This window comes from Gymnoscopelus microlampas (genome assembly GCF_963454915.1).
Source record: "Gymnoscopelus microlampas genome assembly, chromosome: 12".
Classification (NCBI taxonomy): Eukaryota; Metazoa; Chordata; class Actinopteri; order Myctophiformes; family Myctophidae; genus Gymnoscopelus; species Gymnoscopelus microlampas.
In genome coordinates, this window is record NC_139949.1 from 29,715,225 (window position 1) to 29,729,998 (window position 14,774).

The following is a 14,774-nucleotide window of genomic DNA, read 5'->3' on the forward strand; positions in this document are numbered from 1 at the left end:
CAGGCCCGGAGTCACCCCATAGTGCCCAGAACCTCCAAGTGTTGCAGACAACTCCCTCGAGCATCAAGTCCGACAGGAGGCGGATCAAATGGCCTGCAGCTAGCATGACCTCACTCTGGAAGCAGTTCGATGACGATGTCGACCAAATTCTGGAGGCGATGGCAAAGGGAGAGGCCGACAGGAAGCTACAAGCTATGACAACAATCATTGTCAGCATCGCAGCTGAACGGTTCGGTGAGGAGGAGAAGAAAAGCTCCGGAACATCTTACTCAAAGAATCAAAGAGCTGTAAGGATCCACAACATCAGAAAGGAGATGAAAGTGCTGAAGTCCCAGTACAAGGCGGCAGGAGAAGAGGAACGCACTGGCCTGGCCCAGCTAATGTGCATCCTTCGAAAAAACATCAGAGTTCTCCGCCGGGCCGAGTGGCATCGGAGGCGGCGGCGCGAGAGAGCACGTAAACGAGCTGCTTTCATCGCTAACCCCTTCAAGTTCACCAAGGATTTGCTGGGGCAGAAGCGCAGTGGCAAACTGGCCTCCTCGCACGATGACATAGACCAACATCTGAAGCAGACGTACAGCGACCCCGCAAGAGAGCAGGAGTTGGGAGAGTGTAACAACCTCATAGACCCCCCTGAACCAGAAGTGCAGTTCGACATGTCGGAGCTGCAGCTAAAGGAAGTCAGGGAGGTTGTCCGCAAAGCAAGGGCAAGCTCTGCTCCAGGACCGAGTGGCACTTCATACAAAGTGTATAAGAACTGTCCCAAACTCCTACTGCGTCTGTGGAACATCTTGCGAGTCTTCTGGAGAAGGGGGAGGATCCCTGATCAATGGAGAGTGGCTGAAGGGGTATGGATCCCGAAGGAGGAAAACTCCACCCAGCTAGACCAGTTCCGCATCATCTCCCTGCTGTGTGTTGAGGCAAAAGTTTTCTTCAGCGCTGTTTCCAAACGGCTGTGTACCTACCTGGCAGAGAACACCTACATCGATACATCTGTCCAGAAAGGTGGCATTTCAGGAATGCCAGGATGTCTGGAGCATACCGGTGTGGTGACACAGCTTATTCGGGAGGCCAGAGAGAACAAGGGCAACCTGTCAGTGTTGTGGCTTGACCTGGAAAATGCATTCGGCTCCATTCCACACAAGCTGGTTCAGTTCACTTTGACAAAACATCATGTCCCAAGCAGGTGTAGAGACCTCATCACTGATTATTACAGCAATTTCAGGATGAGGGTCTCTTCAGGAGCAATAACATCTAGTTGGCACAAGGTGGAGATCGGTATCATCACAGGGTGTACTATCTCTGTGACATTGTTCTCCCTAGCCATGAACATGCTCACCAAGTCTGCTGAGCCAGAGTGCAGAGGGCCCCGCACAAATTCCGGAGAACGGCAACCACCCATCAGGGCATTCATGGATGACCTCACAGTCATGACAGAATCAGTCCCAGGCTGCCGGTGGATTCTGAAGGGGCTTGAAGAGCTGGTGGAGTGGGCCCGGATGCGTTTCAAACCCGCCAAATCCAGATCAATGGTGCTGAGGAAAGGGAAGGTGGTGGACAAGTTCCGGTTTAACATCGCAGACACAGCCATCCCAACTATCTCAGAGAAGCCAGTCAAGAGCTTAGGAAAGGTTTTTGACTGCTCTCTGAGAGACACAACATCTATCCAGTCGACCTGCACTGAGTTGGATGGCTGGCTGAAATCCGTGGACAAGTCAGGCCTACCTGGGAAGTTTAAAGCCTGGGTGTACCAACATGGCATTCTTCCCAGGATTCTGTGGCCCCTCCTTGTCTATGCGGTCCCTATCTCAACAGTTGAGACCCTAGAGAGGAGGGTCAGCAACCACCTCCGGAGATGGCTTGGGTTACCAAGGAGCCTGAGCAGCATTGCACTCTACGGGAACACCAACAAACTGCAACTGCCTTTCAAATCCTTGGAGGAGGAATTCAAGGTTACTAGAGCCAGAGAAGTGGTTCAGTACAGGGACTCAAGTGATCCGAAGGTGGCTAAAGCAGGGATCCAAGTGAGGACTGGCAGGAAATGGAGGGCAGAGGAAGCAGTTCAAGAGGCAGAGGCAAGGCTGCGTCACAAGAGCCTGGTGGGAGTGGTCACACGAGGTCGAGCTGGGCTAGGATCCTTTCCAACTCCCCAAATGAACACCAGTGGGAAGGAAGGGCGGCGTCTTGTTCAGGAGGAGGTGAGAGCAGCAGTGGAGGAGACAAGAACCTGCAAAGCAGTGGGAATGAAGCAACAGGGAGCTTGGACGAGATGGGAGAATGCGGTTGAGAGGAAAGTGACCTGGGCTGAGCTTTGGAAAGCCGAGCCTCACCGCATCAAATTCCTAATCCAGGCAGTGTATGATGTGCTTCCAAGCCCATCAAACCTGCACACATGGGGCATAGCAGAGACACCAGCATGCCCATTGTGTTCCAAGCGAGGAACCCTGGAACACATCCTCAGTTGCTGTACAAAGGCACTTGGAGATGGACGGTACAGGTGGCGGCATGATCAAGTCCTGAAGACCATTGCTGAAGCCATCAGCACAGGACTGGCGTGGTCAAAGAAGTTCCGACACTCCAAGAACACCATCGCCTTTGTCAGAGCTGGGGACAAGCCAACTTCTGCCAGAAAAACATCTGCAGGCATCCTGACGTCTGCAAGAGACTGGCAGTTGTTGGTGGACCTTGAACATCAGCTGAAGTTCCCCAGCCATATTGCAGTCACCTCCCTGCGACCAGACATTGTCCTTGTGTCTGAGTCCACCAAGCAAGCTGTGCTGCTGGAGCTGACAGTCCCGTGGGAAGATCGCTTGGAAGAAGCCTTTGAAAGGAAGCTCTCCAAGTACGCAGGACTGGTCAGCGACTGTCAGCAGGCTGGTTGGAGAGCAAGGTGTTTCCCTGTGGAAGTTGGGTGCAGAGGATTTGCAGCCCGTTCCTTGGTCAGAGCCTTCAGCAGTTTAGGCATCGAGGGAGAGAGAAAGAGGAGAGCCATCCGCAGTACCACCGATGCGGCAGAGAGGGCCTCAAGATGGCTGTGGCTCAAAAGAGGGGAGCCATGGAGTCATGGTAGCTAGCTAGCCATCTGGACACAAGCTGGGGTCTGATCAGCCCCGGCTGGGTCACCTGGAGGAGGGCGTATGATGTTGCGAGACCCGAAACGTCCTATGATTCCAGGAACATCACTGAAGATGTGTCCAGATTAGGCATCAGTAGATGTATGTACACAGTCATATAAAGATATTATTTTGTTGTTTTCATGTAAACTTAAGTCAAGGATGGGCCCCACGGTCCCATTCTACTTTGAACACAAGATTAAGGGCCCTATTTTGGGGGAGGGAGAATGGCGTTAGGCGTCCAGAGTAGATGAACTGACAATTCCCGGATGAGAAGTGGCATGCTTTTCCGTGCCTTCATGTGTTTGATATTTTGAGGACTAGTCATGTGCTGGTGTGTGGCTAGAGTGTCCACAGGCTGGCTAGAGCTAGTGGTTAGAGTGAATTGTCCCTGAGATTGGGAGGTCGGGGGTTCAATCCCCCCACCGGGTCATACCAAGGACTATAACAATGAGACCCAATGCCTCCCTGCTTGGCACTCAGCATCAAGGGTTGGATTGGGGGGTTAGTCCCTGTGACATACATAGTGTCATGACCAGGGGGTGCACTTGTGCATCATGGCGGGATGGAGGGATGTACTTGCACACAGTGTTGATTTTGACAGCAAATTTTGATTTCGTTTTTAGTCATAGTCTTTTAAATAAAATTCCTGTTTAATTTTAGTCATCTGAAATGTTTTAGTTGTTGTCTAGTTTTAGTCGACTAAATATCATAAGATCATAGTTGACTAAAACTACAGTTGATTTAGTCGTCTGTATTTTGGCGGTGCCTTGATGGCGTCGTAATGGTTGATTTTACACTTGGTTGCATGCTGAAAATAGCCGATCTACAGATCTACAAGTGAGCTTGTAGATCTGCTATTTTCGGACCGCACACCCAAACTGCATCTCTTCTCCACTAGTCCCTCCCAAACATAGTAGTCTAGTTTTTATTTGTTGATGAAATTGTCCATATATTTAGTCTTAGTTTTAGTCATCATAGCTTAGTTTTTATTTTGTTTAAATTTAGTTTTCGTCAGTGAAAAAAGCTCCTGCCCTATGGGCCACATAGCTCAGGATGGCTACTTACATGTACTTACTTACATGTGCCTGTGTGAGGGGTGCAGTAGGGTCACGTGTCAGCAACGCCCTGCAATTTTGGAATCAAGCTTCTGTTTGAGTCAAAACGGACTGAACCATTTCCACCATACTGTAGTCCATCTTGGACTTGAACCGACAACCCTCCAACTCCTAAGCCAAGAATAGAGCACCGAAGTCCTGACGTCACTGCCAGTAGAGGGCACTTTTCCGCAAGGTTCGTGGCTTTACTTTTTGTGTCGATATCCTCATTGGGGAATCTTAGATCGCTTCATATGAGAGCTGTGTTCCAAAAATAAACACACCACCATGGCGATTTTACTCATATGGATATGAAGCATCGACTGAAGGTGTAAATGTACACATTTACCCAAAGAGTAACACAATATAAACACTAGAAACGAGTCAAACAACCCAAAGACTACATTTCCCATGAACGCGGCTGCTGTACGGACAGTGATTTCAGACCCGGAAGTAGTAGTTCTTAAGACTTTTAAGGCAGAATTAATTCCATTTTCCCCAGAAACAGGCTGTATCAAATATGAATGAATATCATAAACGATGCAGAGCCACCCCCCTGACAGAAACACCAGGGTGGTGTGTTTATGTTTGGAACACAGTTCTTATATGACGTGATCTAAGATTCCCAAATGGGGATTTCAACACAAAAAATAAAGCCACGACCCCATGAAACAGCGCCCTCTAGTGGCAGTGACGTCAGACTTCGGTGCTCTATATAGGACTGAGCTACTGCCGCTCCTGGGTGGACAGGTCTGCGCATTTTTGCAGATGTCCGTATGTGTAGCTTAGTTTAGTTGTTGGTGAACTGGACTTTATACTGACAATTGCTTTTCCATATGTATTAATTTGTTTAATACAAATATTAAACAAATTAATACATACATTTGTTTCGTTTGTTATAGAGTACAGAAGTCCTGACGTCACTCGTTCATCCCCTGGTTCGTAAAGTAATTTCTCTATGGAGAATAACATTGGGTCATCTTAGAATCGTCTCATAGTCTATAAGAATTGTGGTCCAAAAATAAACAAACTTTCTCGGCGATATTGTCAGGGAGGAGGTTCTGTATCGTTTATGATAATCAGTCACTTATATTTGATACAGTATGTTTCTGGCAAAAATGTAACTAATTCGGCGGAAGTAACATTATCGTTTTCTCACCGTCAGTTGATGCTTCATATCCATAAGAGTCAAACAGCCGGGGTCATTTGTTTATTTTGGGAACACAGTTCTTATTTGACGCGATATTAAAGACGTCTATGGGAATTCAGAACGGGGGTGGAAAACCGCGAACCAGGTAGGATGTGTAAATTACATCAGACTTCGGTGCTCTATTTCCTACCGAGATAATTTGACCTCATCTGCTCTTGGTGTTCATATTTGAGGTGCTGTAGATTTGTTGTTGACTACTCTGCCCCTCTGGCATAAGGACATGAGTTTACTCTTGGGACAAATTATGTTTCCAAGGCTTTTCTTCCTTGACACTATGAAAATTACCAGAACACTGTTGTGCTGAGCACAGTGCACTGCTTTTAAAGGTCATGAAAAACGATCATTTAATTTGTCATGATCCAACACACCCACTGTTAATATACTCAGCTTAATATAACCCACTTCGCCACTTTGTCACAAGGACTCCGCCCTTCTCCAGTCAAGAAGATACTTAATTTCTGTCATTACGACCGCCCACCATGCCTTTAACCACGCTTCATGAGTTTCTCAGCCCACAATAGTGCCTATAAGAGTGTAAAAGCCCTGATAGCAGCCCTAGCGGTGGCGCTGCCACCCTGTTGCCCAAAGGGTAGGGCTACAGGAAAGTTGTGCCTGTTCTCTTATCTTATAGGGTCACAAAATTAGTACTGTAGGGCCTATTAGATTATGAAATATCTTGAGTGCAAACAATTTGGCCTGACAGGGTGCTAAGGGTAAAGTCATGGGTCATACAAATAATTAAGGTTCTTTCTCTAGGGAGCATGAATGCACTTATAAGGTTTAATGGCAATCCACCCATTCGAATTTCGGATGTCTTACGTGTAAGAAAATTTGACCTAAGGGTGACGCTAGAGTAAACGGGACGCGCAATAACCCCACGTTTGCAACTACTTTTGCCTGCGCACTTCACCGGGTGTGGACTAGTTATTGTAATTTGCAATAAGTCTGAATGGACAAAGGGTTCATAGTTACCATCTCTCTGATAGTTAATGCTTGTCATTGTAATTGATAAATAGACTTATTACAGGTAATTCAAAATGCTGCAGCATGAATTTGAACTAAAACAAGAGAAGAGATCATATTACTCCACATCTCACTGTACTGGGCCGGCTATCGAGAACTTTAGAGTGATTTTTAAGCACTGTAATAACCTGGCACCTATGTATATCAGGCTCCGACTCCCTTTCATTTTATTTTCCAGTCAGAACACTTATGTCTTCCTCCACTTTCCTATAAGATGTTTCCAAAGCATTTCACAAAAACAGTGGTGGGACGGCCTTCTGCTTCAACGCCACTGAGTCATGGAACACCCTTACACTAAGAAGAATGGTGAGATCTTGTGGTGGTCTTTAATATAAAGCATTTAATGTCAGTGTTAGTTATTTTGTTCTTTATTTCCATTGTGGACGTTTAAGTGTAATTCTCATACACTCTCATACTCATAACAAGGTAGCAAAATATGAAAAGGTTTATGTCCCAGAAAAAAAGCCAAAGAATACATAAACTAATAAGCCATCACCCAAATGAGTGGTGGCATAGTGGAAGTGAGAGAACTCTGAGAGGCAGAGAGGCAGAGAAGAGTAAAAAGAACTTGAGAGTGGCTGAGAAGAGAGATAAAAAGGAGAGAGTTGGAGTGGGAACTGACTGAAATGCTGAAAGAAATTTCATCATAACAAATTGCAGTTCTCTTTCATTCCTACACATTGGGGTTCATAGTTTCATACCAAGTTCCATGGATGTGGAACAGTACGTGTATGCTGATAGCAAATTATTATCCACCTTCTGTCTTTCAGCTGTTTTCACAATGCAGAGGATTTGTTGTTTATCACGCATCCCCACTATTGTTATTAACTGATTATCCTCTGTAGGCCTATTTTAGTTTGATTAGATCAAATTCAAAGCAGATTAACTAGAACTGGAAGTGACTGTCCAGATTTACTGCTGGACTTAGCTCTGTGGCTCATGTTAGATCTAACGAATTGAGCGCGAAACCATTTGTAACGTGAATCCTATCAGTCCTTTGTGAGGAGGACATGTAAACATTTGACATAACATATCCCAATGCATTCTGTGTGTCGAGAGCTCTCTTTCAAAGGCACTGGAGAATCTCTGCCAGCCTACGTTAAACCACGCATTTCGACGTGACAGGACAGTACATAGGCTTCTATGTGGGATAAGTGGGTACAGAGGCCATCTGGAAATGGGAAGGCAGCCGGTTTGACCACCGACTTGCGCAAGAAATGTGGAGAAGTGTCCTTGAGCAAACCACTTAACCCCTAACAGCTCCCCCAGTGTGCTCATCAGAGCCAATTTCAGAGCAATTTACGATTCTGTCCCTATCGGTCGTAATAAAATAATTTGCGAGAAAAAGATAAATAAACAGCGATGGGATTTGGAGTCGATCCTGTGGTGCTGGAAACGGAAGCCTAATGCTTAACGTGCACGCCACGGTTGCAGGGTTTTGGGAGTTATTTAATGCGGTCCGCTCAAGTGAGAGGCAGTTCCGCATGCGTCACAGAAGGGGGCGTTGCCAAGTTGTTGACAAGGCAACGAGCTCTGGCCAATCAGAGGTAGGCGGGAGCGGGTCTTTTCGTAACCGAGATGCAGAAAGTATTTACGCCCCCGGCGTCCAGAAAAATCTTCCCTTCTATTCTCCTGTAAACACATGGTGTAATAAATTGTTGCTGTGTCTGTGTCAGTATGTCACTCACGCTGTGAGTGAGATAAGATGAGTCGCTTTTGTCAGTAGAGTTCTTCTTGCCCTCCTCTGAGCACAGACCGCCCTGGACGGCCTCAAACAGCACTGAGTTCAAGTCCCCATACTCCCCCGAGGCCACCTCAATGACTGGGGAAACAAGAGGACATGCCGGTGAGACAGGATATAAATCTATGGACAATATATGACAAACATACCGTCACACTCACGCATGCAAGCACGCACGCACGCACACACGCACGCACACATAAAAACACAAACCAAGGGCTTAATTTCAGAAATAATAGAGGCAACTGGCATAATTCCTCAGTAGATCTTGTAGATCTGCTATTTTTCAAATTTATGAAAATGTTCACCTGTAATGACATAACCACAATAGGGCCACCAGGTTGAAAGTGGCTAATGAATGTATGGTTGCAGACAAGTAAACACGAGTCTAACATGTGTGTCACATGGATGGGCGTGAATCGGCACTCAGGCAGCGCCAATCTAAAATCTGATTAATCTGCCAAAAAAAGATGCATGAAATAACTGAATTTGAGATTAAATACAAAATAATAGGGCATCCCCTGACACACACACACACACACACACACACACACACACACACACACACACACACACACACACACACACACACACACACACACACACACACACACACACACACACACACACACACACACACACACACATACATGTTTGTACATATGCCAAGTGCCAAGGGCATGTTTGTACATATGCCAAGTGCCAAGGGCACTCCCACACTTACTGAAGTCAGCAGGGTTGTGATAAGTGGGACAGTGGAGGCCCAGGTTCTTCAGATAGGGGATGAGGTAAGGGACGGTGCCCTTATATATGCACTGTCCCTGACTGAGGATGTACAGCTGTGAGGGGGTACAGTGCAGATACAGAGTAACCAACTTAGCTCAGCATGCAAAGACAGACTCACTGAATAATGCATGAACACCTACTGTAACATAACAACATGGAAAGTGACTGCTGCGGTCAGTTGGAAAAGTATATTGCATGTACAGTAAATCATAGTAGCTATAGTCTGAACCACAGCGGCTAATGCTTAATTTGTACTCCATCATACAATGGTGTCCTGCGCCGAAAATAGCAGATCTACAAGCTCACAACTGTGTTGCGATGCGACTCATTGTGAACTTTATTTTCAGTGCACGACACCAGTGTATAAATCAGGCTTAATGGAGAGCTATTATCTGACTGATGCCAACAGGCAGAGCCCAAATATAGAGCATTAATTACCTTATAATATACAGCATGAATTACCTTATCAAACATCTCAAACAGCTTGGCACTGGGCTGGTGGATGGTGCAGATGATTGTCCGTCCGCCCTGAGCCAGAGACTTCATGAGGGAAACCACCTGAAAGCAGGACGAGCTGTCCAGGCCGCTGACATGGGGACACAGGGCGGGTCAGCAGGCCAAAAGGCACAAAGACAAACAAATGGAGAGAGATGGACCGATGCACAATTAGTTTGGATGCACAGTTATCAATGTAACTCCAAATGGACTCACAAGGGTTCAAATGACATTGAGGTAAATGAACACTTTACTGTGGTAATTGTTAAGAGAAGTTATCTGCGCTAAAACACGTCATCTCCTATACTGTACCTGGTGGGCTCGTCAAAGAACATCACTGGAGGATTGTTGACCAGTTCAAGGGCGATTGCCAGCCTCTTACACTGACCGCCTGACAGGGAGATGGTCCGTGTCTGGGCACACTCCTGAAGTCCAAGAGCAGTCAGGATCTCATTCACCTGTGGCATGGTGAGAGGTGGGATTGTGGGACATGTATACAGTATACATGTATATCAGCTTGCCTAGCATCCCGGGGTTATTGCACTGACTACACGTCGCTTCGCAATACTTCGATCAGTGCGTTCAGTTTTAAGTCCCTGGCATTGGCCAAGTTATTGCGTGGATGAAATAGGCTCCCCCTCCCTCTCTCTTACTCAAGGGCGCCGATACTGTGGGTGCCTCGGGGCTAAAGCCCCCAGGAGAAATGACGAGCACCAATCACAAACTCATCACAAAAAAAGAAAAAGAAAAAAACTCTGACATCTACACTTCATGGAGCACATTTTTTGTACCAAATTAACCGAATTAACCGCACTAAAGTAACAAAAAAAAGGTAAGAAACCCGGAAAAAACGCACACCCAGCCGTGCGGACATAAATCGGCGCCCCGGCTCTTACTGATCGGGCTCTCCTTCTCACCCTTCCTCCCCTCTCACTTTCCCTCCCTCTATATCCCTCTCTCTCTCTTTCTCTCTCTCTCGCAGATCAAGCTCTGGTCTGACGATAGATAAAATTCAAAGCAGATGAACTGGAATTGACTGTCATTTATTAACATTTTGTAATACAACTTTTGTCAAGACTAATCAATACATTTAAACTTACAAGTTCTTTTTTCACCAACATGGTCTCATTCAGTTTCAGATTGGCAGAGACCTGGAAGAAGGATATGATTTAGCACAGGATCTTGAGGTTATGGATCATCATTGAACATTGAATTTAACCACTTAACCCCTATATACTTTGTCATACAACAAATAGCGAAAATTGCATCATGACACATGAGCCTGTGGATCTGCTATTTCAGCTTTTTTCCGCCTATAATGACATGGTAGAAAGTGGTTAATTTAAGTGGCCTCACCATCATGGCCTCCCGTGCTGTGAGGTTTGGCAGCAGCATGTCATCCTGCATAATGTAACAGGACATCTTCCTGAAGGTCCTTAGATCTCGTGGTCGGCCGTTCACAAAGATCTGTCCCTTCATCCCTGTCTCTCTGTGTCCAAATAGACCCGACAGACCACAGCAAAATGACAAATCCATCATCTTGCACATTTGTGAAAACAAAAACTGAACAAAAAGTACGTAACTTAAGGCCTTGGTTGACAAAATGATAAATCATGAACAACAATGGATCCTCTATATTTCATCAAATGATGATTATTTTTTTTTAAATTCTTAATATTTTATTTTTTTAATGGATGTTTTTGTAAACAAAACTCTTCATATTAACATTCAAGAGTAATCAAACCGATCAGAGCACTCCTTCCCAGGTGCAGACTCACCTGTACCCAGCCAGGATGTTCATCAGAGTGGACTTCCCTGCTCCAGAGGGTCCCATGATGCCAATCAGCTCTTTGCTGTTGAACCGTCCTGACAGACATTTGAGCAGGGCTTTGTAACCTGAGGAGGGGAAAATCTCAGCTATTCACTATGTCATAAACAATGTACATATAAAGCCAGAGTACGATTTTGACATCTGCTGTTCCATTAGGGACAACCACCAAGATGAAGATCTGTCTATTGATTGTCAACACTTATTGAGCTCTTATTGAGTAATGCAATTTCACTTTGTGGGACGATGACCTACAATCCTTAAATTGAACATTAATTGCAACAAAGAACAGTTGTTGCAAACAGAACAAAAAAAAAACACCTCTATTTTTACAATAAGCCGCACTATTCAAACTTCCAGACTCACTCACTCATATTCCAAAATACACCCTCAAGAGTCAAGCGTTGTGATTCCTGCATGTACTTTGCATCACTGAAATTGATTTGCTGACATGGGATCAGCTATTGTTTGCGGGTGTTGTATATATGTACCAATTCAAAGTACAGAAACAATCCCCAAGCAAGGAAATGTTATTGTCTGGGTAATTAAGTGGTTCAAATCTGATACGGTGGAAACACAGCCTCTCCAGAGAATGCATTTGCTGCACTTAGGAGGATTTGGCAGCTTTAAGGGAAGTCTCTCAAGTCTGTCAGGTTTCTGATGAAACTTGGAAGGGACTCAAAAATACCATCATGATTCTTTTAATATGTGTAGAGAGATAAACTACCATTCTGATTGGATGTGTTTTGGACTGTATGCCAGGCTGCCAATGTTGCGATCAGATAAACGTCACAGCGACGGAAACAACGGCGGGGCGGTGCATACTGTATGACACAGCAGGATGTTTACTGCATCAGACTGGCGGTAGCAGCAGAGCATCTGAAAGGTGGTGAGTGATGTCAGAGTGTAAACAGGGCTATAACGTTGTGTTCCTATCCTGGAGCAAACATTGGGTGAAAATAGCAGATCTACAAGTTCACATCACGTCACAACGTTGTAGATCGGCTATTTTTGCCGAAGAGATGGTGTAGACTATATACTTAGTTGACTCCGGTCAACTAAGTATATAGGGTTTAAGTGGTTAAAGCTCTTGAGCCGTACATAGCAATGCAAAAGAGAGGTTCAGAAAGACTGATGTCAGATAAGTGATAATTCACTCAAATGACAATCACAGAGCAGTAAAAAGACATGGGATTATTAAAGGGCAAGACCACTTTGGTAGAGGTTTGGGTGTTTGGGTAACACCAAAGGTGGACAAGAAATGGAAAAGAATTACTCCATTGATTAGAAATTGATAATTCAAAATATGCTCCTTGGGACGTCCGCTGGCATAGCGGTCCAGGCGCATACCACCACATACGCTGGTACGCCAGCTTAACAGCGTGTCGCGGGTTCGACTCCCGATCCCGACGACCTTTGCTGTGTGTCACCCCTGCGTCATCCCAAAATCTATACCACTTGTGCATGATTGGCCAATACGCTTGCGCAAGGACGGGCTGTAATTGGCCAGTAGCCACTTTGAGTGGCAGTTGGGGCGCAAACTCTCTCACCAAAACATGATTTACTGAATTACTTCCGTGTTGGCCACAGAAGGGGCCGTGGTTATAGCACAACTGGTATAGACTTTGGAATGACGTGTCACCCCCCATCTCTCTCCCCATTTCCTGTCAGCCTACTGTCCTGTCAAAATAAAAGGCATAAAAAAGCCTAAAAAATATCTGAAAAAATAATAATAATATATGCTCCTCTGTCACAGTTTGGGCGCTGCCGCTCCTTCGGCCCCGCCCCGCCCCCCCCTTTCACCGCACTAACTGTTCCCTGCTTGAGCCTCTGTTGCCCGCGGCTCGCCCGGCGGGTGGCCCTTGTGCCTAATGACTTGTTGCCTTTATTAAGCCGTTCCAGCCGGTGCCCTTTGTTCGGACATTGTACCTGTTTGGTGTTGTTTTGCCTGTACCTTGTCCTCGTTGGTCTCCCTCTATGCCTGAGGGTTCTGTATCTGTTATTTTCCAGTTTTGACCAGTAAAGTCCTATTTTCCCCGTGATTATCCTGTCTGTGTCCTGCTTTTGGGTCCTACCCGGTTTCACCTCCCACACACCGTGACACTCCTCATTGACTTACATTGTACGGTGAAACAGCTCTCAAAGTCACTGTTTTAAGCACATAAACGAACGCAAACAAAGTTGATTCAGACAATATAGAGCATCACCAAACCCAGTACTGTTTTTTTTTGTAAACTTCCTGATGATTTAGCTATTTTATTATGAAGAAAACCCGGACTGGATCCGCGGATCCGGATCTTCAAACAATGTACTGGGTATGGTGATGTTCTATATTGTCTGAATCAGCTTTGTTTGTGTTCGTTTACGTGCTAACAGAGTGACTTTGACAGCTGTTGTACGGTACAATGTAAGTTGATGAGGTGCATATTTTGAATTCTCAATTTCTAATCAATGGAGCAATTGTTTTTGTGGTCTTGCCCTTTAACACCATCATAATTACTATGCATGTCTACATGAACATGCATTGCTCTCACATTATCACATCATGATGAATTTTCTGTTTGTTTAGAATTCCCTGAACTCAGTGCTCCTTGGTAGAATATGATTGGAACGATAAAGTAATTTAAGATTCATGCTGTCAGTTTATTGGTTGAATTCAAAGGATACCCTGTGTGGTGGACAAGGGTTCATGTCACTTACTACACTCTTACACTTTGAAAGTTGCTTTGGATGCGAGTGTCTGCTAAATGACAAATTGTAAATTGTGATACTAACTTACACGCATGGATTTTATAGGCAAGTTCAACGTTTTCCCCTCAAAGTCAAAGTTGTTAATGCAACACACTGCAATGATGCTGTATAGTAAACACATTGAAAGGGTATAGAGTAAAGAAAACGTACGGACCTATTTTTATTTATTTAATTATATTGATGCTGAAATTTGAAATGAATGTGACACATACTAACACTTCCTTGAAAATAACAGCCAAGTGTGTTGTTGCATTTACATCTACAGATGTTTCATTTATAGCGGTGGCAAGCTGTCTTACTGCTCCAAGTAAAGCCTGATTTATACTTAGTTGTGCATTGTAGATCTGCTATTGTCGGTGTGAGACCCTGACGTACAACTAAGTATAAATCAAGCTTAAGCCAGCAGCTTCAGATTATTATCCACAGATGACCTCTGCAATGCTTCCAGAGACCAGAGACAAGGACGCGTTTTCGATTGAATATCAATTTTAACAGCTGACTGCCATTTTCCTTCTTGTTATGTTTGGTTGTTGTTGTTGGAGAGAGGGGTTCATTAACCTTGTAGAGGCTACTGCAACCATGATTCATGTCCATATGAAATGATTAATGGATTATAGATGGCTAGATATGGATTATATATACATAGTTATATATATACATATATATATAACTATATATATATATACATATATACATATATATACAAGAAGTTCGGGCCGCTATGCGGTCC

General features: G+C 44.9%; 1 protein-coding gene across 1 annotated transcript in view; it reads right to left on the reverse strand.

The window, feature by feature from the left end:
* The window catches only part of abcg4a (ATP-binding cassette, sub-family G (WHITE), member 4a), a gene marked incomplete at its 3' end in the record, with an annotated part of 34,297 nt that overhangs the window by 9,881 nt on the left and 9,642 nt on the right, over positions 1–14,774 (reverse strand). Inside the window, exons 3-9 of the mRNA XM_084073689.1 lie at positions 11,244–11,361; positions 10,822–10,954; positions 10,566–10,616; positions 9,778–9,923; positions 9,433–9,556; positions 8,909–9,023; positions 8,132–8,265 (exon numbers count right to left, since the gene is read on the reverse strand). Coding sequence (XP_083929815.1) covers positions 8,132–8,265; positions 8,909–9,023; positions 9,433–9,556; positions 9,778–9,923; positions 10,566–10,616; positions 10,822–10,954; positions 11,244–11,361 — 821 coding nt within the window. The remainder of the gene's footprint in view (positions 1–8,131; positions 8,266–8,908; positions 9,024–9,432; positions 9,557–9,777; positions 9,924–10,565; positions 10,617–10,821; positions 10,955–11,243; positions 11,362–14,774) is intronic.